Source organism: Alosa alosa, chromosome 22 (genome assembly GCF_017589495.1).
Source record: "Alosa alosa isolate M-15738 ecotype Scorff River chromosome 22, AALO_Geno_1.1, whole genome shotgun sequence".
NCBI classification, from domain to species: domain Eukaryota; kingdom Metazoa; phylum Chordata; class Actinopteri; order Clupeiformes; family Clupeidae; genus Alosa; species Alosa alosa.
This window is the reverse complement of record NC_063210.1, coordinates 7,308,498-7,333,822: the sequence shown is the minus strand read 5'-3', so window position 1 is coordinate 7,333,822 and position 25,325 is coordinate 7,308,498. Positions and strand designations below refer to the sequence as shown.

At 42.4% G+C, this 25,325-nt stretch overlaps 1 protein-coding gene across 1 annotated transcript; it reads right to left on the bottom strand.

The window, feature by feature from the left end:
• Positions 1 to 34: 34 nt before the first annotated feature.
• arhgap17a (Rho GTPase activating protein 17a) lies at positions 35 to 25,283 on the bottom strand. The gene is given in 21 exon segments (XM_048232622.1): positions 35 to 1,613; positions 4,548 to 5,084; positions 5,219 to 5,270; positions 5,272 to 5,347; positions 6,139 to 6,402; positions 7,170 to 7,326; positions 7,650 to 7,741; positions 7,830 to 7,943; positions 8,118 to 8,198; positions 8,413 to 8,494; positions 8,585 to 8,696; positions 10,628 to 10,755; positions 11,421 to 11,502; positions 11,721 to 11,789; positions 12,946 to 13,063; positions 14,114 to 14,190; positions 14,326 to 14,437; positions 14,774 to 14,850; positions 15,431 to 15,535; positions 18,727 to 18,766; positions 24,207 to 25,283. Coding segments are annotated over 21 exon segments (2,550 nt in total). The 5' UTR covers positions 24,260 to 25,283; the 3' UTR covers positions 35 to 1,491.
• Between the last annotated feature and the right edge of the window lie 42 nt (positions 25,284 to 25,325).

The following is a 25,325-nucleotide window of genomic DNA, read 5'->3' as shown; positions in this document are numbered from 1 at the left end:
GAGGTGCATACAAAAGATGCTTACACAAGTAAAGTTAACATTTAACATTTTATTGAAAATGAGTATTACCAAGCAGTCTTTTTTTTTTCCAGATTCATTTCAGAGCTCACCAGTCCCTTGTATTATTTAACATAAGAGTTTCAAATGCACCATCAACAATTCCTGTTTCATAAGTGTAGTGTATTCTCTAAACTTTTGTTTAAAAAAGGGTTCCTTAGTGTTGAGGCATAAGGCAGCAAGGGTAGCAGAAAAGCTGGTTTAAACTTTAAGTAATGGAAAGTAAGTACAACATTGACATCAGGTGTCACTGACTTAGCACAGTTTTGCCACTGAAAAGGTACCATCCATGCTTCTTTACAAGATAATGACCTTATACTCAAAGACGGCAAAAGTTCTGAATAAAAAGTAAAAGATGACAGTTCTGTGGTCCATAAATTCTCAGTACAACTTCACCACTTTACTTTACTAGGTCTTTTCAGAATTTCTGATAATATTGCCTGGACCTTCACAGGAACCGTAAGACCGCTCTTATGACATGACTATAAGTGCGACTGTAACATATTTTAGAGTTTTTTGTACTTGGATCGAGGAGCAATTGGTATGCCATACCACATTCAGTTTACTTGACCAGTCACAGTAATGCCCCATGAATATAAAAACAGGGGGAAAGAAAAGGCAGGAAATTAATCTTGGCATTGATACACATTGTAGCCAATGAACAGAATTAGCCCCTGTATATGTAAGGAGGCACTGATAAGGCTTCTTAAAAAAAAAAAAATAAAGACAAAACCTTTCGCCACAGGAATGTGTTGATGGGTAATAAATAAAGCAAATAGGAGACAGTTCTCATACAAAAGCAGTAAAAAAGGGTCAGTTTAAGTCTATGAATGGACCGGAAACCTGCAGTCACCAGCTACATTTTTTTGTTTTTTAAGCGGTGTTTTGGGTTTCAACCAAACCTCCCTTCTATGTCCTGCTAAACGTTCCTCTTTAATCATCTCATGTCAGCAAAGGGCACTTCAATCACAAATGTACACACAACCTCACACTCAACCCCACACATCAAAACATATACACACATTCATACCTCAAACAAATATTGTTTTCTTATGTTCTCTACAAAAAGTCCACCCATCACCTAGCTTTTATAACTCTCGTGGGATTTACGTATATCTTAAGAAATCTCAAAACATGTACGGTTGCACTGTTTAACTGTCATGTAATCCATCAACATCACCTGGCACCTTTACATCGTAAAGATGCTCAGTTTGAATTGAAGCTCCTCTGGCACAGTACTCCTTGGCCTCTGGGAGTTTGATTGTCTAAAGCTTGGGCACTTAAGAGGAAAGCAGCTGGCAGCTGAAGGCTGGCAGGTTGGTATACACTTTGGTAACTAGAGGGGGGAGCAGCAGTGGGTTACCAAACCGTTGGGCCAGGCAGAGGAGTAGGGTGCTGGGAATGCCAAGGGTTGGGGACAAAGGCGGATCCCTCTTAGAGGACGGTGCTCTCGGAGTCGAGTTCGCCGTCTTTGGGCTGGCAGCCCGGAGGCTGCTGCTCCCCAGACAGGTCAGGGATGTAAACCCGGCTCAGCCCCTTGAATGCCATCCCCGAATCTAGGCAAAGAAAAATGGACACCTTAATGAGACATTTCATTGTGGCATGGGATTAAAGTGAGGAAACCTGATCTTGTCTATGGAAATGCAAATGTTGGCAGTATGAATGACATTGGTTAAACATAATAGCTATTCCTTTCAATTACATCAAAACATCACACCATGCAATATAGTCTGTAGTAAGCAGTGATAAACTTACATAAACAGCTTTCTGTACCAGTTGTATCATTGTGTATGAATTAACATTACAAAGTGTTAACAGGAAGTTTATGTTCAAGCTGTGCAGCATGCGACCCCCGCCAATGCACTGTTTTGGTGGTGTGGTGGTAGTTCCAGTATAGCAATAATTTCAGTTGCCACATCTTGCTTTAGAAGATCAACAATAATCTATACATTGTGCATAACTCCAATGTGGCAGATTTTGTTCAGCCTTACTCTTAAAATGCCTCTAAATATTTTGTCAAGATATTTGGTAAGAAATAAAACACCATGGCAGTTGAGTGAGGTTGCAAAACACTTTAGTTATTTCAAATAAAAGAAGCAGTCACCACTTCAGGTAATCTCTGTCCACCCCAATCATAAGAAAACAGTCAGTCATTCATAAATTTGTCCCACCCTACCAAAAAAGTTGGAATGCTGTGTAAAATGTAAATAATTGTACCTCCTTGCAAACTGCCCCAATGTTTTTTTTTTATTATTGCCTTGTTTCGTTTTAATTATTTTAACGTGTCCTTTTTTCGTGATATGTTAAGCACATTGGGTTACCGTTCAGTGTATGAAATCGGCAATATAAATAAAACTTGCCTTGCCTCAAAAAGGATAGAAATCTTGTGTTACACTAAAAAAAACTAAAAAAACATAAGGACATTTCACAACTGATGGCACCATGATTGGATATAAAAAAGAGCATTTCAGAGAGGTAGAGTCTCTGAAGTAAGATGCAGAGGACTCATCACTTTTTGTAAACCTGCGCGGGCAATAATGCAACAATATAAGAATAAAACTCCTCAATGTGAAATTGCAAAGAACATGGGGATTTCCTCATAGTACATATCATTAAAATATTCAATCTTTGTAAATATGGGACAGGGATGAAAAACAATATTGAATGGCTGCGTTACTACATTAAAAACAAATTCATTTCTGTGAGAATCATTTTATGGGCTTAGGAACACTTTTGATAACCACCGTCTATGAACAATTTGATGATCCATCCACAAATGCTGGTTAAAACTCTACCATGCCGAGAAGAAACCATATTCAGAAGTGATCCAGAAATTCCGCCGTCTTATCTGGGCCCAAGCTCATCTCAGATGGACTGAGGCAAAGTGGAAAACTGTCCTGTGGTAAGACCAATCAAAATTTGGAACACTCTTTGGAAATCATGGACGCTGCATCCTCTGGGCTTAAGAGGAGAGACTATCCAGTTTATTATTAGTGCACAGTTCAAAAGCCGCCATCTATGCTGGTATGGGGGGGCATATGGCATGGACAGCTTTGCATATCTGGACAGACAAATATGGGTTTTGAGGAACATTATGTTGTCATCCAGACAAAGTCTTTCTCAGGAAAGACCTTGAATATGTCAGGAAAACAGTGCCAAAATTCATTCTGCACAAATTACAACAGTATGGCTCCACAGTAGAAGAGGCCAGGTGGTAAAATGGTCTGCTTGCGGTCCAGACCCTTTCATATTGGGTGAATCATGGAACGGAAAACACCATTACGAAGACCCCAGACTGTCGAGCAGCTGAAATCCTATATCCCACAAAAATGGGACATTTCATCCTCAAAACTCCAGCAACTGGTCTCCTCAGTTCCTAAACAATTCAAACAATCCTAAGCTGCATTCAAAGGAAGAGGTGAAGCATTACAGTACATGGCCCTGTCCCAAATTGTTTGCAACATTTCTCTGTTTCAACAACTGTCTTTGCACTATTCTCAATTAAATATAGGGTTAACATGATTTCAACTTTTTTGGAAACGGCCCGGGGTTGTAGATTGGTGGGGGACTCCGGGCAAAAGGGAATCATCGCAATTGGATTTTAAATATGGCTGTACACTACATCAAATTGAACCTGCCTAGTACAAATAACAAAACTGGTATCTCTGTATACTCTAACTTAAATCCAACATGAAAAGTAAATCTGATCTGTGGGGTTCCTGTTAACCATGTTTGATCCAATATTGAAAAAAAAAAAAGGTTGATTTCCACATGAAATGTTGTACAGGCTCTAAATGGAGGACACAAATATTATTTCAGATTGATCACCCCTAACTTTTTGCTGCTTGGTTAAGTGTAGAAGTGGCTGTTTTCAACACATATTTTACACAAATTTCCATAACCATTTTCTCATGTATTTTGCAAGCCCACACACAAACTGATAATGCAAGAATGTAAATAAATGAAGCTGGAGGATGTCTTATGAATGATAAAATGTTTGCAATAGTGAAGAATTCACAATCCACAGAAACGTAGTATGAGTGTGCATGGTAATAATGATGATGGTAGAGCAACAGAGCTTGAGTAGTTAAATAAAGGGGGTCAAATCATCCCTATAAACACAAACCTCTGCCACTGAAATCTCTTCAACCTGTGAATGTGTCATCATACATTGCTGTTAGTCATTATTATCAACAGATAGATAGATAGATAGATAAATAAAAACACTCAATAAATTCAAGTTGATTTTGTCAAGCTCTCAGTAGAGTATGTTCCAGAGCCAGGCCAGAAACAATTCATTTTACATTACTGGTACCCCAACACAACTCAAACGTGTGGTTAAGCACCTGCATCTTTAAGATCAACCCCATCTGAACTCGAAGCTTAATACCCCACTGTACATTATAATTACCTACTCTACATTATAATTACCTAATATTCTTGGCCTCACTCTATCTACTGATATATCCACTTAAGAGCGTAGGACTTACCCATCATTTTGTAAGCAGAGCCACAGATGCCGTTGGTGTCTGTGCCTGCCCCTGAGGTGGGAGGCTGTGGCGGAGGAGGGACACTAGGCCGGTTCCGTGGCCTTGGCACAGGCCGCTGCCGGGGCAGAGAACCTGTTGGGTACGGTGAAAAGATGGGGGTTCCGGCACCATCCTGGGGAGTTGTGATCGGTGGAGGGGTGTTGGGTGGGGTTGGAGTGCTGGGCGGGGAGGGGTCTGCCCCAGGCTCTGTCAGGCCCTGAGGCGGAGGAGTGCCCTGCGTGGTGGGTGGCTGTGGAGGTGGGTGGTTGGGCGCCTGGATGGGTGGCTGGTTGCCGGAGTGACGGCGAGGTGTCGTGCCAGCTTGGGTGACCGCTAGAGTGGAGGTCTGCGCTGTGGGAGAGTGGCTGGAGAGAGGTCTTCCTGTGTGGGGGAGGGACTGAGGGGTGCCTGGGGCGGGATGCTGGCCTGGCTGAGGGCCCGGTTGACCTGGAGGGGGGATGGCTGGTTTCGGAGGGGCAGGGGCTGGCTTTTTGGTGCCTAGGAAATGAAAAAGTAAATGAACAGAATTTAGAACATGAAAAATAATTGCATCCCGATTCTAGATTCCATCTTGAAGAGCACTTTGTGGTTCTCTCACTGATCTCATAGGTACAGTTCTCACTGGCCCTTACCTCTGCGTGTCAAATGAGGACTGGGGCCTGTGGTTCCCGCCACAGGGGCCCCCCACGTTCAGCTGGCCTGATCCTGCAGAGCCGTTCCTCTGGGGTGGGGGTGTGGACGCAGACTCCCTAGACTTGGAGCTGGAGCCGGAGAGGCCAGAGAAAGTCAACACTGAGCTTTTTACCTTAAATACAAGAGGTCATGGTCAAGGGCAGGCTCCATGCAAAGCACCCGCTAAACCGTGAAATTAACCTCCTTCACCTTTCTCTCATCTGAGCACCCCTGAGCACACATGCTGAAACTGTTCTGTAGAAATGCACTGAGCGTAGATAAAGGGCCCAATATATTGGATTGTTTTCTGCCCACAAGGCTGAGTCGTGCATTTTAGCACGAGCACAGAGGCGTCTAGAGATCCGTGTAACAAAGGCTGGCACTCAAAGGGCATAGCTCTATTGAACCAACCCCAAAAGAGGTGGGCTGCATTGTGATCTGCCTGTACTGCTTGCTCTCTACAGGGAGTGTTTTAAGAAAAGTTTAGTGTCCAGAGTACTTCTGACCATGTTAGTGTTTCAAACTCAGTACCAAACACAGATTTATTATCTCAAGTTAATTGGGTGAGAGGTAAAATATTATAATCTAAAGTTCAGCCACTGTATGTATTACAGTGTTGACTTGAGTCTGAAATACTTTTGACACAAACCTTTATCTGTGTATCCGTCAAATTAAAACTAAATGCTTGTTGAATAGTCCAATTACAGTTCATTCAGTGCGCACAATGCAGCTTAACAATCTGTTTGGTCACATCTGGGTGACATATACCAGATGCCTGTTGCTAAGCAACTTCCTTGTAAGAAAGAACACTGACCATGCACACATCTCTGCCTCAGCCGAACGGAGTGGCAGAGTCGGAGGAGCCCCGAGTGGCTCTTACCTGCTCTCTTCACAGGGCTGGACTAGAAGCTGCTGCGCGGCCGCCAGGGCAGCTATCCCCAGCGCCAAGCTAGGCTGGCAGGCCTCCAAGCCCTGCCCCCCCGGCACAGGCAGTTGGGGTTGGAGCTCGGCGGCAGGCTGCCCCACCGCAGCCCCCGCCACCTCCACTGGAGGCAGAGGGGGCTGGAAGGCAGGCGAAGCGTGCTGCTTTCTAGTTAGAGTATTGCCTCTACGCGGAATGTGGTCCAGTAATTTGTTAGCGGCACTACAGCACAGAGAGAGTGGACAGTGAACACAGACCCAGCGCCAAGCTTAAAATAATATAAGTAATCACCAAAGAACAGCCCCCAAACACCATCCTCCAACAAAGACAGCATACACCACACCCACAGAAAGTGCTTTTATTGGATTGGTTTGAGAGAATCCCCAAGCCCTTGTCCAAGCTGGAAACCTTGAGTATAGTCACACATAAGTGCGTTCCCATGTGTTCCCTTGCAAATCTCAGGGGACTCGGTATGCCATTTGTGAGGGGAAAGATGTGCTCAGCAGTTCTCCATACACCATTCTTATGCCCTTCAAGGGCCCCATTCTTGGACACGTTATTTTTCCCTTTGCATTTTGGCAGAGTTGGCCGAATTATATTATCTATAGTTCCTTCCATTAAAGGTGCAATGCACCATTTGCTGTTTCTTTGGCTTGCAGATTTCAGCTAGAGGTTCAAAACATTTGTGATGTTTTGAAGCTATGCGTTTTATAGTGTACAGTAAAATGAACTAAATGAGAAAACTCAAGGCTCCAACTAGGACATGGCACAAGCTTGCCACCAACATCCCATATGAAATTATGGATGACATACTTTCAACCAAAGGTATAATTTGGCATAATTAGACATTACTTGATTATATTAGTAGAGAAAAAAAGCCTATTTAATTGAGTAGTTAGGAAATTACTATTGCAGATATTTAGACATCACTGATGAGCTATAGAAGTTCTTGTGGAACCATTATTTAGTATTTACTGGAGGAAAGTTACCTGTCTCTGCGAGGAATATCTGAATCTGGTCCCACCATACTACTCGGCCTTTTCCTTTCTATGGTGCCACAGTCGTAGTCTGGAGTGGTCAGGTGGTTGACGTGGTTTGTAATCGGTGTTGGCATAGTAAACATCCCTGATACATTGAAGTCCACCTCTGTGGAAGACACAAGATATATGGTTATGGGATTTGGCAGACGCTTTTGTCCAAAGCGACATACAAATACAAAAACAATAATATTTAAAATTTAACAGGGAACAGATTAGAATGTTGGTCAAATATAAGGAGAATAGCAATAATAAACAACAATGTCAATTCAATCAATAGCCTAATAAAATAAACAATAAAAATGAGGGGAAAAAAGCAATAATAAACAATAATGTCCATTCAATCAATGATATTTGTGTGAGATGCTATTGTAGTTATAACATGTAGTTTAGAGTTACTAAATCATAAATTCCTATGGTCAGGGTTCATACCATCAGGGAAGAACCAGTCTGCATGCTGAATGATGGGTTCAATGATGGTCACCACATGGACTGAAGTCGCTGCAGCCATTTCTGCCAGACTCCTGAGGAAATAGAGGGCGTTGATTGGTTAAAACACAGCATTCTGTGTACAGAGGATATTGTTGACTGAGGGGCTGCGACAGTCTTCACCCTTCAGTTTTGGCCCACAGTAAATTGGGTCCCAGGACAATAGCTATGTTGCTAGGGGTCATCTTGTTGATCTCACTGTCTTGAGCCAGCTTCGCAAGAAACTTTACCAGGTACCTGCAAAGTCAGACATTACAAAGTTAACAACATCTTATATTTCTAAATTGGTCATAATTAGTCTAAATATGTCTATGTACATATTCTCAGGTCAATGGTGACAATGTTGGATTAATCCTTGATTTCAAGCCATTGTTCACTGCAGCAGAAGCATTGCATGTCAGTGTGACTCACCTAAAGTTAGCTTTGTTGTTCTTTGGTAATTGATCACACACCACCCATAGTGCTTGCAGTCTTTTGTCAGGATCAGACACACTGTCAAAAGAAACAACTTCGCATTAGAGGAAGGAATTCCGTTGGTCTTTCCCCCAAAGTAAACAGACCTGTCCAGTTTCACTGGCCTTACATTACATTACATTACATTACATTTGGCTGACGCATTTTTAGCCAAAGCGACTTACAACATGGTAAACAGTTTAAGTTACATTACATTACATTTGGCTTGGATTATTAATCAATCAATTATTACTTGGATGCTTGGATCCACTCATCATACAGCTGATAGGTCATTAGTGGCTCTGGCAGTTCTCTCAGGTAGGACTTCAAAGCACCTGATGACATGGAAAACTGTTATGTCATTGATGAGTTTTTTATGATTATAAATGGCAAAAAATTTATAAAAAATTAGAATGAGACTGTACCAGCAACAGCGTGGGGATCGGAGTAGAACTCCTCCAGCTGAGATGTGGAACAGTCCAGAGCAGCCTTCAACTTCTTCAGCTTCGAAGCCCCAGCAGCAATCCGGAAGAGGCCCTGGGGTGAAATTTATCACAATGAGTTTGTAAACACACACACACACACACACACACACAAACAAACAAACAAACAAACAAACACACACACACACTTCAAAGCCTCAGCAGTGATCCGGAAGAGGCCCTGAGGGGTATTTCACAAAACCTACAGTAGATAAGGGATTAAGATGGGATTTTTAGGTTATCCTGGATGAATTTAGCCTTGACTTGGTTTCACAAAAGAGATGGCACATAAGTTACCATGGGGATTTATTCTCTGCACCTAGCTAAGTTAATTCTAATGGTAATTATGTCGTCTTATTAGTTCAGCTAGCTGTCATTCACATCAGACCTCCGTGCTAATTTTTAAGGAGCTTTATTCCATTTATAAACTATTTGCTAAATGTATTTGCTCGCAAAACAAAACAGATTGTCTTCCTACTACCATATAGTTATTATTTTAATTGTGATAGCCTTATAATTATTAACATAGGCCTAGGTACTCTTTGTTTGCTTATTTTATTGATAGACGTTTGATGAATAGCCTACTGTAGTTGATTGGAAGTGGAGGGGCAAGTTCTCGGGGGTATTTTCAACTATAATATTAAGGTAGGCCTATACTATGTGCATCTTTGCAGAGGCAAGCGCTTTCTTAATGACGTTGCATGCCGAGACAAGAAAGCACTCACACGTGGGTGCAGACGTAAATTTGCATTCAGTTGGTCTACCACGCCTACTCACTGTTTTACAGAAATAGCCATGATTCCCCATTCCAAAAAGGACAACTTTACTTCATTGTTAGTCTTTATCAAAACCGTCTGTTCACTTTGTGTGAATGACGCTATTTTCCGCGTCTTTTTTTATTCCAACTGTGGGCATTTTGGAGCAGAAACGAGAACGCGCACACATCCTGAATTACTTACACCTGGCTTGACATAGTTGCTCCTACTCATCTTGGACTGGCGTTAGTGAAACGAGTTTAGCTAGGATGACCAGACAATCTTGGATGTCTTAATTCTGCCTTTGTGAAATACCCCTCTGGGGTGATTTATTACAGTGGGTACTGTGGTACAAAACACCAAGAATGGCAATGTGTTAACAGGATTATCATTTACCAAAGATTATGTTTATGGCTTTGGTATTTCAGTTGTAGGGCTCCTTATTTTGGGGAGACAGATTAATATGTGAGCATATTTAAATTTCCTCTGCAGATCCGTCTGGCTATCTTCCCATTAAAGTCCATTTCCATTTCACAAAAAAAAACAGGAACCAATCACAACTACTTATCTGATATGAGACAGGCTTTATATGATAGACAGATGAATCCGATAGCAGTGCTGTTGAACACTAGCAATGGCTGCATTGATAGCATCAGTGTTACACAACACAGACGTGTATTTTCTTTGGAGCGGAGTGAACAACTGCATTTAAAACCTTAGTTTACAAGAAAGATTTGGTTGTTATACCTCCAAAAAGATCTGGTAGGAGTTTAATGTGCCATTTTAAGTGTAATTTCACTGCTGATTACACCCCCTGGAAGTGAATGAAGGGTCCCCAGAGAATCTACTTTACCCAGAGGCTACTTCTACACTGTTTTAGAAAAGAAAGGTGGAATATTTCTTTTTTTCCAACATCTTTTTTTTTAATAGTATACTACAAATGAAGGAATTAAAGAAAGTTGTAATAAAAACAAACTCAATTGCATGAATTGGTAAACTTACCTGGCAGTGAAACAACATTTTCTGTTTGTTTTGGGTTTTTTTTTAATCTAATTTTAGATTGCACTACCGGTATGTCTGACAAGAGGTTGAGGTTTTCTTTGAGGTTTACGTTCCATCGCCCAGATGGAATGAAGCTGTTGCTGTTTTACAGAGTGACTGCGTCACCCCTTGACCTTTCCATCTGGCCCTGTGCCCTCTGCTGCTCTCCCTCCCTCTCTCTCTGACGTACCTCCTCCTTCATGCCCGTCTCCAGCAGCATCATCACACAAGCCTCCATGGGTAGGGCGATTTCTCGGTTACTCCTCTTTAAGTGCTCATCTAAGCCCGTTCCAAAGGCTGGCTTCTCAGTCCAGGAGTCTAAAGGGGAGGGGGTAGATTGCCATGAGCTCTCCTTATATTACAAGACTGATAAAATAGCACAAACACATTTCCTTCTGCTTTCCTGATGCTTGTTGATAATTACAACATGGATGGAATCTGGGTTAGGGGGCTGGAAGTGTTTTGAGATAAAGGAGGTTTCAATTTCCACCAATTTCTCAGCTGGACTGTGAGGTGTGAGTGGAGTCGAGTGTGCCTGTGAGAGCACGTGTGAAGGAGGGGTGGGGTGACCAGGTGTGTGCAAGTGGGAAAAATTACTCATAGGCCACATGCTGAGAGAAAGAGTGGGTCTGTTTGTTTCTCACAAAACACATGTGCCACTAAGCAAAAACAAAAACATACAAAAAGACAGGGGAAAGTCTGGATCTTGCCGAGAAGGCCATTCAGTACAGGATCTACATTATGCTTAAACCAAAACACTAGCAATCTTTTTTTTTTTTTTTTTTTTTTTTTTAAAACTTGCATTGAAACACTAACTAATTGAACTGACATCTTTAAAAAACAATCTATAATACACATATTTTTTCAGAATTTCTTGTTTGTCAGGGGGTGTGGCATGAAAGCTTCCTGACATCACACAAGTGTGACATTTATAAACACCAGAGTAGTGCAAGACACATTGCAGTTGCAAGTCCAATAGTTACCTTGCTGTGCTTGGATGGTAGGCAGAACACTCTCAAGCACGGTAAGTGATCTGCGGTGGTAATCTGCTTGTGCTTCTAATAGCTGGAAACAGAGCCCACATTGTAGCACATGGTCCATTAAAGGGAGTGTGTGCAGCCAGAAGCAAAATAAACAGAACTTTACAGTAAGGGAAAAAAAAAAATAATAATAATTCGGTCTGCATATGGCTGCAAGACCATTAACTGATTTCCCATTCAAACTCTTCTAGATCCAGTGATTAATGCTGGCAAGTACACCCACACATACTTCAAATCACTTACCAACACATAATATCGCGCATAATCTCCCTCCTTTGAAGAGAAGTTGTACATATCTGCAGCAAGTTGGTCCTGAGAATGTAAAAAGGAAACATACTTAACACACCTCTGTAAGGATTCAGTGATGTTCAAATAGGAATCTGCATCTCAACCTGCCAATGTATTAAACACTATAAAGTCCGTTTTTGAAAATCCACTTAATCAGACTGGGAAGCTAACATTTTCACACCCACTTACTTTAGTACTCACACCACTCCAATAATGAATTGCAACTCAACCCACTGGCACACAAGATGCACAAGATTTCTGGTAAACGACTTAGTCTTTGGCACACTTTACGTCCATTAGGTTTCCCCTCGTAACTCATTAATCTTTCATTGTCTGGTCAACAACTCCCAGCTGGGCTCGGGGAAAAGTGCTTGCTAATGAAAAGTTGGGCCCTGGACTTCCTGTATTCAATGCTGCTGCTTGCAGATAAATGACGCAACACGCAAACACAATGGAGAGCGATGCTGAAGACGTGTGCTCTGCTGACGGCAAGTTTCCACTTTATGCGGTGGTCGCCGTCAGACGAAGACACAGGGGAAGCTCAGCACTCGGTCACACATGAACGCAGAGCATGCAAACGACCATATCACAGCGTCTGATGCCTTGTGAGTGCATCGGGAAGAATGAAATGGTTTTATGGTCGGAGTTGGTATCCCTTGGGCTTGAATGCATGGCCCACAAGTTAGCAGACAACCCGCTCTGCATTTCATAGTTTAGCATATATGGACAATGGCAATCATTCTGTTGGCTTCTTTACATTGTGACTTTTCAAGCCTGCGTGAAAAACCTAAGGCACTCTTGTTCAATGACCAAGGGGGTATATACACTAACCCCTTTAAACCAAGTGAAATTAGTAGTATGTGAAGCATAAAGCCTGAAGTGCGTTTGGTGACACACAATGGCAAATGTTCCTGGCAAACTTTTATCTTTGAACTTTTAACTCTGAACAAGCAAAAAATGGTAAATTGTTTGTTTTAAACTGTAAACAAAATGGCAAGCAACAAGGTAATAACCATACACTTTGCTCTGCTTACCGAATTTGAATGCACCTCCGGCTTTAGTCAATATATAGAGTAGTATACCCCCCAGGACACCATTTTTAAAACTTGCTTACTGTCTATCTCCTACGGCGAAGTATGTAGTTTTAGTTTGATGTAAAATGCACTGGAAAGTATAATACCTTGCACTGCTCAACTTTGTTCATAGCTTCATCCACCTCTTCTTTGAGTGAATCAGCCTTGGCTGTAAGCGCTTGAGTGTTTGTTCCTGAGATTATTGACTTGGTTGCCTGCAACCACCTGAAAATTAGACAAGTTAAAGACTGATTACACATATTCAGTGTGATAAGAAAAAAATGTGGCACACAAGATAATATTTCAGGTATGTTTCACTACTGCATTCAAGTGTACAGATACTATTGCTGAGGCTGCTCAAATAGCACAGCAGGCAGTTCCCTTCCATTTCCTTGACTGAACAGGAATAGCCAACTGCAGTGGTCTGTGGATTTTTTAAACAGGTACAACCTCAGCTTCCATGAGCTATAACATTTTATTGCATTTAATACTTTTTGGTGTTTGCTGACATCTGTAATTAGAACAGTAGCTTTATACATTTTGCAATGTAAAGTAACAGTGCGAATATGATGATATAACAATAATAAAAAATCCTGCTAGTACAGGCATAATGACTGTGGTTTGGATATATAGCTCTGACCAGCCCATGGTTGACCACCTATGATTTAGTTGAGAAGCTCAACCCGTCTCTAGCTCTAGCCCGTCTAAAACTGATGATGCAAACTTTTTAGAGCAATGTTGCTGAGCCATGTTCCCATTGTGACTGTTGTTGTTCTAGCATGTTCCCATTCATTCATTTCAACTTTCTTTCTCTGGAGAACTTTAATTGCCTATCGGTGGCAAATTATCATGCACATCCAATCAGAATACATGGAACCGGTTATGTGGTTACCCAGCAACACTGTTCAAAAATTTGGCACATGTATCATGACCTTAACTGTGTCCAGCAGGTAAAGAACAGTTCAGTGAGCTAACCTCACTCCCTGGTGCCTTAAGAGAGATCTAGTGATGAACGCCAGCACTAATGGGCTTTAGTCTCCACACCAAACAGGTCTCCAAGGGTGCAAGTTTTAATCCGTTGCAGGACTGTGGATGCCACCAAACAGGTTACACCTCTACATTTTGGCTGGCCTAATGGTGGCCTACTATTACAATGCCTATCTGGTCTAACTCTTCATCAAAAATTGTTGTCCATGATACAATGGACATGCATATGGGTATATTCAGTGGCACGACACAGAATTGCCCTTTTGTACGTATTTGTAAAAGCCTTACCTTGCTTTTGCTGAGTCGTAGTCCAATACCAGCTTGGCCAACTGCTTCCTCTGCTTCAGGATGTTGGGAATGTCCACCTGAGAGGAAGCAGATGCAGCTTTGAGTTTTTCTTCACCATGGCAGATATGGGAATATGAGAATAGGAGATTGTATTTGTAAAGGAGTTGCTGTAAAGGGGAAAGTGCAGTAGGCACTAAAACTGAATGCCTCACCTCTGCTAACTGACTGAGAGGGTCTAAAATATCCTTCTCAATTTGCACCTCATGCTGCATTAGCTCTGAGGCTAACCGGTTCTCAGCATCCCCACAGACCTCCATCATTTTCCTTCGGACACAATCATACAAGAAAAAAAAAAAACATTAGACACCATTACAGCTGACCCTTCACATATAGTAATGATTCAGTGCTATCAAGAGGACTTTATCTCCATTAACCATCAAGTCTCCATACTGGAGCAATTTTACACTACACATGAGTCATACACAGAATTAGACTGACGTCAAATGCCTGACGACTTTGATGATTCATTGGCCAGGCTACCATGGCCCCGCAACTGAAGCACTTTATTCACTCCACGCTCGGTGAACGTAATGCTTCAATTGCGCGAGCGGTGCAGCCCGGGTGTAAGGAGAAGAAACCTTGTAAGTGCACTAGACGCACCCTATGAGTGACTCCTCCCCCAGCTGCCCACCCCCATCCTGCATGGACTGTGAGAGGGCGAATAATGGGAGCTTTTTCTGTGTGAGGAAGAAAGAGGGAGAAGGAGTTAGCATGCATCTCTTAAACATCTGCCATCATTTGTGCTTAATAGTTTTGCATAAGTCTGACGTTGAATTTCTGACCCATATCAAAGGGTTATGTTTGCTCTTGATAGTGAATGTAGCCTGGGAATATCCATACGAACCTTCGGCAAATTTGGGATTTGCTCTGCAGGTCCGTCTGGCCAAGAGGCCATTGAAGCCCATTTCCAATGTCCCTAAAATAAATACAATCTCTAATCTGGCATGGACGTGTTTTTCTTTGGAATTGTGTAAACAAATGAATTTAAAACTTTAGTTGCCGCACCTCTGAAATGATTTGCTAAGAGTTTAAATGCACAAATCTAAGTTTAATTTCACTGCTAGTTACGCCCCTGGTGAAGGTCGTAAGCCAATGAACCTGGACCAGACCCACTCTCAATTCCAATTGAGAAGGTCTGCATGCTAACCAGGCTATAGTGAATGCAGAGCATATACTGTCACAGCTGTTCTGTGGTAAAAGGTATTGATGAACGTGTAGATGAGAGGCCATTCGAGGCCGAACACAGGGGTAACGTACATGTCTCTTTTCGCCGTCAGTGCCGATGTGCCCCTGTAAACACGAGACCATCCTCTTGTGCATGTTGTGGGACACCACACGCACCATTTCCATACGTCGCTCGATCTGCACAGACAGGGGAGGGGGAGAAAAATCAATGTCACCAAAGTACTCCGAAGCCGGTCATCATTTTTCAGTCCTGACTGAGTGGGACTTGTTCACAATGTTGAATCAACAGTCGACCAAATAACCAAGACAAACATTTGGAGACCTGTTATGCAATTGCTGCAGGACCCATGACACTGTGGAGGAGGAATTCTTCGAGCTGTCTTTGTGCATATGTACGGATGAGCAGAAAATGAGGCCTTTGTTTCCCTCTCCATAGTAACTAGTAAAACTAGGTGTCACTGCCTTTCCTGTTTTGAAAGACCTTGTGGTCCAAAACAAAAAACGAGCTGACCCTAGCAGCCTGGATGGCAACTATGCATGGTTTTGGAAGTCATTTAAGGGGTGGAGTGCGTTCAAGTTTGATTGATAACAACCGTCCCAAAGGAGAGATGTTGAGGGATGTGCTTTTTAAAGACCTATGACTCATACTTCACTACTAAAGAACATTAGGCCATGACTCCTTGCCTCGACCTGGAAATGCTTCACATATTTTACAATATAATTCTCTTGGTTTTCAAGACACTTGTGTTTAGTATTAGAATTTCTATGATATACACACATGCATGTTTAAATATCAAAGCTGAGGAAACCAACCAGACCTCTATCAGTTATATGATAAGCCCAAGGACAAATTACTTTTATAACACATCTGTCAGAGCGTTTAACATTTCTGCACACAGGCACAAGGAGGGTGAAAGGAGGGTGTGTCTGTACGGTGTGACAAAACTGGAAAAAAATGCAGTCGAACAGAAAAACACCCATGTGCAATGTGGGAAAAAACAACGTGACAAGAAGTCAATGCAACATGTCAATGTGCTTTTGAACAGGCCTGGAGGGGGCTATGTGGAGAGTTCAAACACGCAAAAGGAGCTTTGAACCAACAAAAAAAAAAAAAAAACAAAGGGAAGAATAAAAAAAAAAAAAAAATCTGTGTTCCAAAAACAGCCCCATAGTTCAGGAATTCCAACAGGCTGGAAGTGGAGATAAGTGCGTCTCCGCACCTCTTGGCCTCCATTACGTCACTCCAGCAGGCCCGTCGCTCAGCAGCTGGGTCAAACGGGCATTCCATCCTGGCAACCCCCCACCCCCACCCACACTCCTCTCCTGCATGGGAGCAGACAGGCAGCAGCAGTACCTGGCACTGGAACAAGGGGAATCCACTGACCCCTTCTGCTGCTCAGGGAGATCCTGTTCTGGGAGACGTGTTTGGATTAGAGGGGACTGGCTCGGATGGCGAGATATTGGTGGGCTTCCTTTTTCGTTTCACCCCATAGCAAAAACAAAAGATCACTGGCCAGACAGTGCATAGACAAAACAATTCTCAGCTTAGGTGAAAGGGAGGCCAATGATTCTGGAGCAGATCGACACCCTGTCCTACTGTTTTTGAGCTGGGAAACCCCACTGCTGTGATGAGAGTGAGGCTCAAACTAAGCTAAGGGTGAAGGTGAACATGTCCAGACAAGCATGTGGTCTTGTGAGAACCACTGCAGTAGAACTGCTGCCTGGACTCGGTTCAAAATGGGTGTAGATCTTGGTCTGTCACAAGACCCTAGAGATTGGGGACGTGAAATCTAATCAGAGATCGCAGACAATAATTTGCTGGAGCACATTTATCATTTCCATTTCTCGTTTGGCCCGCGTGTTTTGATAAGGCAGTTTTGTCAACAGAACATACTATGAGCCCCATGAGTGTCACAGTGCATGCGTGTGGGCCCCTCTGGAGAAAAGAACTGGGAATAACTGCGTATAACTGGGGCTGATAGAACTCTATTGTGATCTACAAAAAAGTCCATCAACGCAACCAGACCCATCCCCCAAAGCCTTGAAGAGCTTCGGGCTGTGTCAAAATAACTCCGTGTGCCACATCAGAAGATGTTCCTGAAAGATGTGTGTCTCAAAGGGGGGAGAGCAGCTACCACATAACCCATCACAAGGACTTAGAGCGCAGTGAGCCAGACAGCTACCTCTGCACATCTGACACGTCAGAGGCTGTGGATTGACGTTGGCTTGTAGTCATTTCCACTCTCTTAATGTCAACACTCTCCCATACAAACCCCAGCTATATATTACATGCATTTTATTTCATCCACTGTGACATACAGTATACCTTCCGTCAGTGTGTCTTCCCAAGGAGTGGCCTCCACACTTGTCCATACAGACAAGCTACAAGAAATATTGTGTTATAACAATATAACATACAATGGCAGTGACCCCCCACCACTAATAATTAGGATAATAGAAAATAATCAGTATTAGGAATTATAAAAGGTTATGTAGGTTGCAAAATTTGTATCAGTTATCTTTTCCACATTGAGCTCATTTGTAGTTTTATTACATTGTGATACATCTGAACCTTTGAGAGAAAGAACTACGACACCAAACTAGAATCTATGCTACCAAAATAAGTTGAATGAGCACTGTAGAAGTAGTGTGAATTGAGCATTAAACACAACATTCCTAGGGAAACGTAAAAAAACGCGTAATCTTTGAAGACTTTTTAAGGAGTAGAACTCGTATTACTACATTTTAGACTTTTCAAGGCCCTGCGGAAACCCTGAAAAGAATAAGGATGCTAAGTCTTGGTCTTGGTGAAAGTAGAAGTTCAGCCCCTGCACCCTCACCCATCTCTGTCATGAACACCAGAATCCTGGCCTGTGTGGTGTAGTGCTTAATAAGTAACGCAGCAAAGGCAGATGCAACACCTCGGGTTGTTTGTTTAACACTTCATTCATGCAACTTGACACATTCTTGGGCGATCTAAATAAGGCGTTTGGAATGCGTTTGCTTAGCAGCGTGAAGTCAGGCTCCACCTGCTAAAGTACGATGACTCATATGGTTCCCACCGTTGTACTCAACCCGGATTAAAGTTCCATTGACCCGGTACACATTTACTAGTGGCCTGGTCGGAACATAAATCAGCCCTGACTCTTGCTAATGTCATTTAGCAATGCCTCAACACACAATCACTCAATAGCAGCTGCAGTTTGGGGTGAGATCTCTCAGTAGGCTTTTCCTTGGGCAAACAGTACACATACAAATAGTTCAGGCACAATGCAAAACATACTGATAAAAGTTATGATGAGGTTTTGGCCTTGTAACATGGGACACTATTGACGCACCAGCAGACCACCACAAAGATAAATTCTCACCTGTAAAAGGTCATCACTTAGAACTTCTGTTTTCTCAGCCCTGTAGACGAAGAACAACAATAAGCGGTTAGATGGATAGGGCAGATTGGTAAGGCTCTATTCAAAGGAACATTCTAACATTGACAGCGCAGCATTCTTGTTGTTTTACTGTTATTCTAGAGACAACCCAGCCCAATCAGTTTTGTTTCCATGAAGACAAATTCAAATAACAATAGATAAGATTTGGGCTACAGTATTTACATATATTGAATGAACAAACATATAAAGGACTACACGTCTACTGTAATTCATTGTTCCAGTTATTTACCCATCATGCACGTGTGCCCTGCGATAATCTGTATCTGCGAATGTTTATTTTGATAAATCAGACCTGATAAACATTCAACTTTTTCACCAATAGCATATCAGCTCATGAAAAACAACAGAGGAATTGCACCCCAGCTGCATATAGTTGGCTTTTCATTATGCAAGACAAAAGCAAGCATTACAGCACTCTGGAACTCTCAACTGAGATAGGCCTTATACAAGTACAGCGTGAAGCCTAGCGCAGCGCTGCAAGAGTGCATCAGACATTGCTCGAGGGCCATCTGACAGCTGACCAGACTAGACTGTCTAGCTGAACAGCTGTCTGTGGGCCAGAGCCATGGACCCACCCCTATTCCCACAGCTCCGCGTGCACCACCCATCCACTCTCAGGGCCAGCCCTGCGTCCACACAGCTCAGCCCCTATTAATAGCAAACCAACACAACGCCAGCCTTGGACAGGCATTCCCGATTAGGTTCTCAAAAAAACCCTCGCAAGTGGGAAACACAGGCTTAGTTCACAGGGCTTATCATCATCATCATCATCATCATCATCATCATCAACACCTATGCCTCAGAGTTGTTACTGTGGAGCTAACACTGGGCACACAGTAATCAGCTTAGCTTATTATGCCCTGACATCGGCGCCTTATCTTCAGTATGTGCCATCCCACACAACTGCATCGCCACATTTAGCAATTTTAGGTATGAAATGAGTGCCTGCTATCTAGTGTCTGATATCTAAAATGATGTTTTTTCTTGCCATTCCCTGGTAACTGTTAAAGCCTGTCTTTGCATTATGCATCTGCATGTTAATCAGTGAGGCAACAGCTCTCGAAACCCCAATTTAGTTCTGTACTTCCTTTTTCTCTAAGTATTCCTGTAACTTGGCAAAGCACCGCTACCTCCTCAGCTTAGTTCCATACCCTTGCATTTATCATGGCAATAAAAACAGAAGCCTGCTTCTTTACAATATTACTTATCAAATTATGCAAACTTCCACCACTCCTTTCACTACTGTTTACTATTGTGGCAACAGTGTGGTTGGTGCCCTGGTTGGTGTCTCACGGTTCATGGGAATGGGGTGGAGCATGAGTCTCCCGTAAATGGATTCCTGAAGAAGCAAAACGCAAACGGCTCATCATGTTTCTCTTCACTGTAAGCCTGCAGTGATTCATACCATGGGTAATCAAATCAGGCCAACTATACAGCTACATACTAAATAGGCTACTCATTAGCAATGGCCTGCTCCTGCCGGTGGATGCTAAATAAGTTAAGGCTTGCATTTATTTCACAGCTGTATCTTTGGGGGCTGTGAGTAATAAAGGTGAAAGTGATTATTAAGTCGTTCATATTATAATTGCCTGTATTGTAATTGATCCACTATTTCATAAAACAAACTTCTAAGACAAACGTATAACAGAGGGTAACACTATGCTCTACTGGTGAGCAAAAAAACAAAATCTCATTTCGAGCAGATGGGTTCCCTCAGTCCTACGACAGCAAATTATGAGATCATTAAATCACAGGACATCTTTAGACTGGCGATCCTCTCCCATAGCCTTCTACCACCAATCCCTCTCACTGTCTGCCATGTTCCTCTGTCCCGCCACTGCCAAAACCAAAGCTCCCTGCACTGTAGTAACCTTGTGACAGCTGCTTTCAATTAACACAAGGAGAGAAGGGAGAGAGAGAAGGGGAGAGCAAGAATGGAGAGAGAGAGAGAGAGAGAGAGAGAGAGAGAGAGAGAGAGAGAGAGAGAAGGGGGAGGGGGGGTAAAGGAAAAAGACAGAAGTTTCAACCAAGTCCAGAGAGAATTCAAAAGCTTTTTTTTTTTCTCTCTTTCCAGTTCTTTCTGGAACCAGGCCTAGGCCAAGCTGGTGAGGTCACATGTGCTGTGGGGAGAGGCTAGAGTGAGAGCCTGCAGTGCATGGCACTGTTGGCAGCGTGCAGGCTACAATGGCACTCCTCGCAAATGGCTGTGGTTTGCCTGGCCCTTGAGAAGAGCCAATCAGCCCATACAGATTTCAATGGCCCGATTTCATGACGCCGGTTGTTAGGTTGTTTCCCGCATCACAGTGTGAAACAACCACGTGGCCACTGACTGCACTGTAAGCCTGGATGAAAATGTGCTGAACTAGGTTGTTCACAAAAGGCTCTGGACCTGACTGGCACAAGCTTGATGGACCATGCCATCCTTTCATATTAAAGTACAAAATATTGATCAACCCATCCAACTACAAGGTTAAAAGTCAAAGGCTTTTACCATGCATTTCCTTTACGATGGTACTAGGCAACATCAAAACACTCCAACACAACACTAAGAAGCGCACACACACACACGATAAACAGCTGTGCCCATAGCAACCTTTTCCTCTGAAAGCTTGAGAAGGATCAATCTGTTTGTTGACTTGTTTTTGATAAGCACCTCTGATAGCGCAGATCAGATGACAATGACAACTGTGGCCCTCCGGGTCCTATCTCAAGCAGCAAGGGACGCTGCAGTCTACCAAATTGAAAAATTCAATACTCTCCATAAATTTGTTGATGTCATTTTGGTTGCGATATCCGCAAACATCTTTCTCTAAACAGCCCATGACCCATTCCATCGCTCTGTTGGTTTGGAGTTGTTGCGTAATGAAATATCCTCAGGTTAAACGACGAATGCTGAGAAAATACCAGAGCTGTGAAGCCTACTCTTCATTCTGGAAGAGAAATGAACCAGAGTGGACACACCATTTCAACAGCAGCATAACGCCATGCAGAATGGCCGCTAATAAGGAACAAAATGGGCTCAAGCCTATTCCATCCTTTCACCTGAAAGTTTTCACTGAAGCAGTCTTTAGCCTACACAGACATGTCCCAACACTTTCTTCTGGAAACTAAAAAGCTAAACCAAGAAGGGAGAGAGTAGGTTTATAAAAAAAAGTTTACAAGCTCTAACATCTTCCCAGGTTGTTTTCAGAACATTTCGCCCACATCCAATGTCAGAAGTGAATGCATCCATGCACAAGAGAGAAAAATAAAATCACCAAACATAGCATGCTCCGGAGGGAGCCCACTTTTCTACCTTATCACTGATTTAGGCTAATTCCTAGAAATCAAACTTCCTCAGCCAGAACCATTTCCTGTTTAAAAAGGCGAATGAGGAGAGATTTCCTTTGAGGAGCTGCATGCTGAACACAGTGTTCTGTCACTTTACAATCACAGGAACTCAGAGACCAGCTGAGGCCTACGTCCGGTCTACCCCCCCCACACACACACACAGTCCAAACCCATCTCCTCCCTGCAGCTTCTCTCTGCCCCTGGACACTCAGGTCTGCTTTCTGCATCACAAGTCTCTGATTTACGGTTAGTAAAATACATAAAGGAAATGATGAGAATTCCAGTGATGCCTCTCTGCACCAAAACCCAGCCAAGGCTGCAAGCTCAGGGAGGCCATTCAGTTGGAGCTTTCAAGATTTTACATTTCTTGAAAAACCGTGACAAAATGGGCACAGCTACTTCAGAAACTCACTTCACTTGAAAGATATTGACTTAGTGCTACTGATGTAGTGCTGTACTCAACATATTTTAGTGTAATGGCTGTGCATTATCACTTATTTACATCTGAGAAACAGACATCCAAACATCAGCCTTCAGTAGTTGGTGGAATAGGAACTCTATTTATAATTCCAGATACTATCTAGACCACTTGGCACGCTGACTCTTTCCAGACTGTTTGTGTTTCACATATTCAAGCCAATGCTTCACCTGTCATATAAAATAGCTGAGGTGAAACTAATTAGTCATAGCCTTAGAGCAGCCATGTACCAGACTGGAATTCTGTCTCTCACAACAAATGGCAGGTAACTTCTGGCACTTCTCAGTCCATGATTCACCTATGAAATCATCAGGAAAGAAAACTACACCATCCAGAATTAGAGAACACCCTGCTCCTGCCTCACCCATGACAACACACAAAGCACCTACATCATTCTTACTCACACAGTCACCATATCCTCAAACTACTACAATGGACTTCACCCATAGCTTCTCCTCATCATAAACAGTGTGCTAATCCCAGAGGGATGCATCAACAGCAATGTCTGCCCAGCAATGTATAGCTGAACAAAATTATCTCTGTGGATACACTTATGGAGGCTAACAAATAAATTATTCAAGGTCCAGTTTGACTGCATTCACTGGGGTGTGTTTCAGTGACCTTACAATAACAGCACCAGAGGCTCAAATTTGCCTCACTGGGTTTCTAATGTAGGCTAGGGTTCTACAATTGATGAAAAGCACTTAGCATTCATTAAGACACAGAGGACATTATCTTGGGGGTGGAAGTCAGCAACGGCTGAAAGGGCTGGCAAATCAAGGGAGCCATTGATGTCTTATCTGGGCAGTTCCTAAGGCCACTGAAAGCCAACCCACGACTGTCAAACCTTTTGCTTTTGGTGACACGGACACCATCTGAAAACTTACGCAGCAACAAAATTGTCAAAAGAAACAGCTCTGTGTTCAAAGAAATGTCACTAATGTACAAAACACCTGATGATATCTTTCGTAAAAATGTCAGGAGTAAGTCAAGAAATTCAATGCTCAAATGTTGAGAAAGCCTGAAATCAGGATACTAGTTTTGAGTAGAGAATTATCTGCGATGAATTACAGGAATGGTAATGGCTAGTAAGGGATCAGCAGCAGCACACATCACATCACCTATGATCACAGTAAACTGCTCAAACAGCTGTCAAAATTATGCTGCAACAATATTAAATTGCATGCATGTCCAAACTAGTGAGGCATCACTAACTAGAAGTATGTGAATAACGTTGGCCGCCACCACCGTCGATGTTGGTGGTTAAAACGAGTAATTCTCCATGTTATGAGCAGAAAACATAGACAATAACTAGTCAGCTAATATGACTAGCATTAGACAAAGAATGTACAAATTGCTGATGTTACCAATGAAGTTAACCAGAGTTCGTTATCAACAGCTGGTTATCCTTGCAAGTTAGCTAACCTTACCAAAAAAAACTCAGCAAGTAGATAACGTGTATCGAGATTAAAACAAAATCAATTCAATGTCGCTAAATTCACAACATACAAGATCAACAATTGCTATCTTTAGCTACCTGTCGGGCTAACGTTATTGTTATGTTAGCGGTGCAATTTAAGAAAAGTATACTTGCCTTCCAACTGTTTGGTTGGCCAGTTGTTTCATCCGATTGAACTGTTTCTTCATTTTGAGTCCCACGGTCGATTACACCCAGTGAAAAACTGAAAAAGACTCCGCAGCAAAATGCCTCATCAGCAGGGAATCATTTGATTGATCGTGAAGGTGTGCAGGTAGCTAGCTAGCTAATCACATTAAACTTTTCCGATAATTAGCTTAGCCTACTTCAAGCTAGCGAACAAGAAACGATGAAAAAAGTTATCTGGATGACATCGTCGGGATTATTCATGTCGTGCTCCCCGTTAAATTATCTGTTCCTCAAATAATTTTAATTAATCCGTATTCTACTAATAGAAAGTACTTGTGGCCGATTCGTCCGTCCATGCAGTGAATTGGCCGGCTAATTTACTTAAACAAATCGCCCTTTCTCCCAACAATTCCTACCTCACCGCAGAGTACAAAGCTGATGGCGTATGCATGCAGGAAGTATACGTAGCATCCACCTCCCTCACTGACTGTTGTGGGTAGTTAAAAAGAACTGCTGTTACAGGGCAGTCCGAAATGTGAGAGTTAGACGTTTTTAACTAATTATGTTAACACATGCCTTTAAATTAACGATGTTTCGTAGTGAAAGTAATGGGTTGTAATCGAGACTACACACACTCACGAAGTACAACCTATTTCAAAAGTTTTTTTTATTAGGGACGGTTGATCATAGACAATGTAGTTGATTTTACAGTCATATGAAAGATGCCTTTGGATCTCGTAAGTGTGTCCTAGATCTTTTTAGAAATGCAACTCAGTAGGCCGACATGGCCTAATTATTACAATCAGGTCATTCCACCATCTGAGAATTGCCATGGGAATCATTTTGATTCTGCTGAGACATCATAATGGCAGAAACATATCAAGTTGTCTGTTTATGAGATTATATTAGATCCATAAAAATACTTGTTTATCAATAATAATTTACACACAATTTTGAGATAGCCGAGCTGCCTTTTCCTGAAGAGATAATTTAATATCTTGTGATGGTGACTGTATTCTAAAGGACTTTTCTGCGAGACTGGACATGTTCTGTGTCGACGAGTGAAGCGTCGCCTATAAGCATTGGAGGTTATTTACTAAACACTGC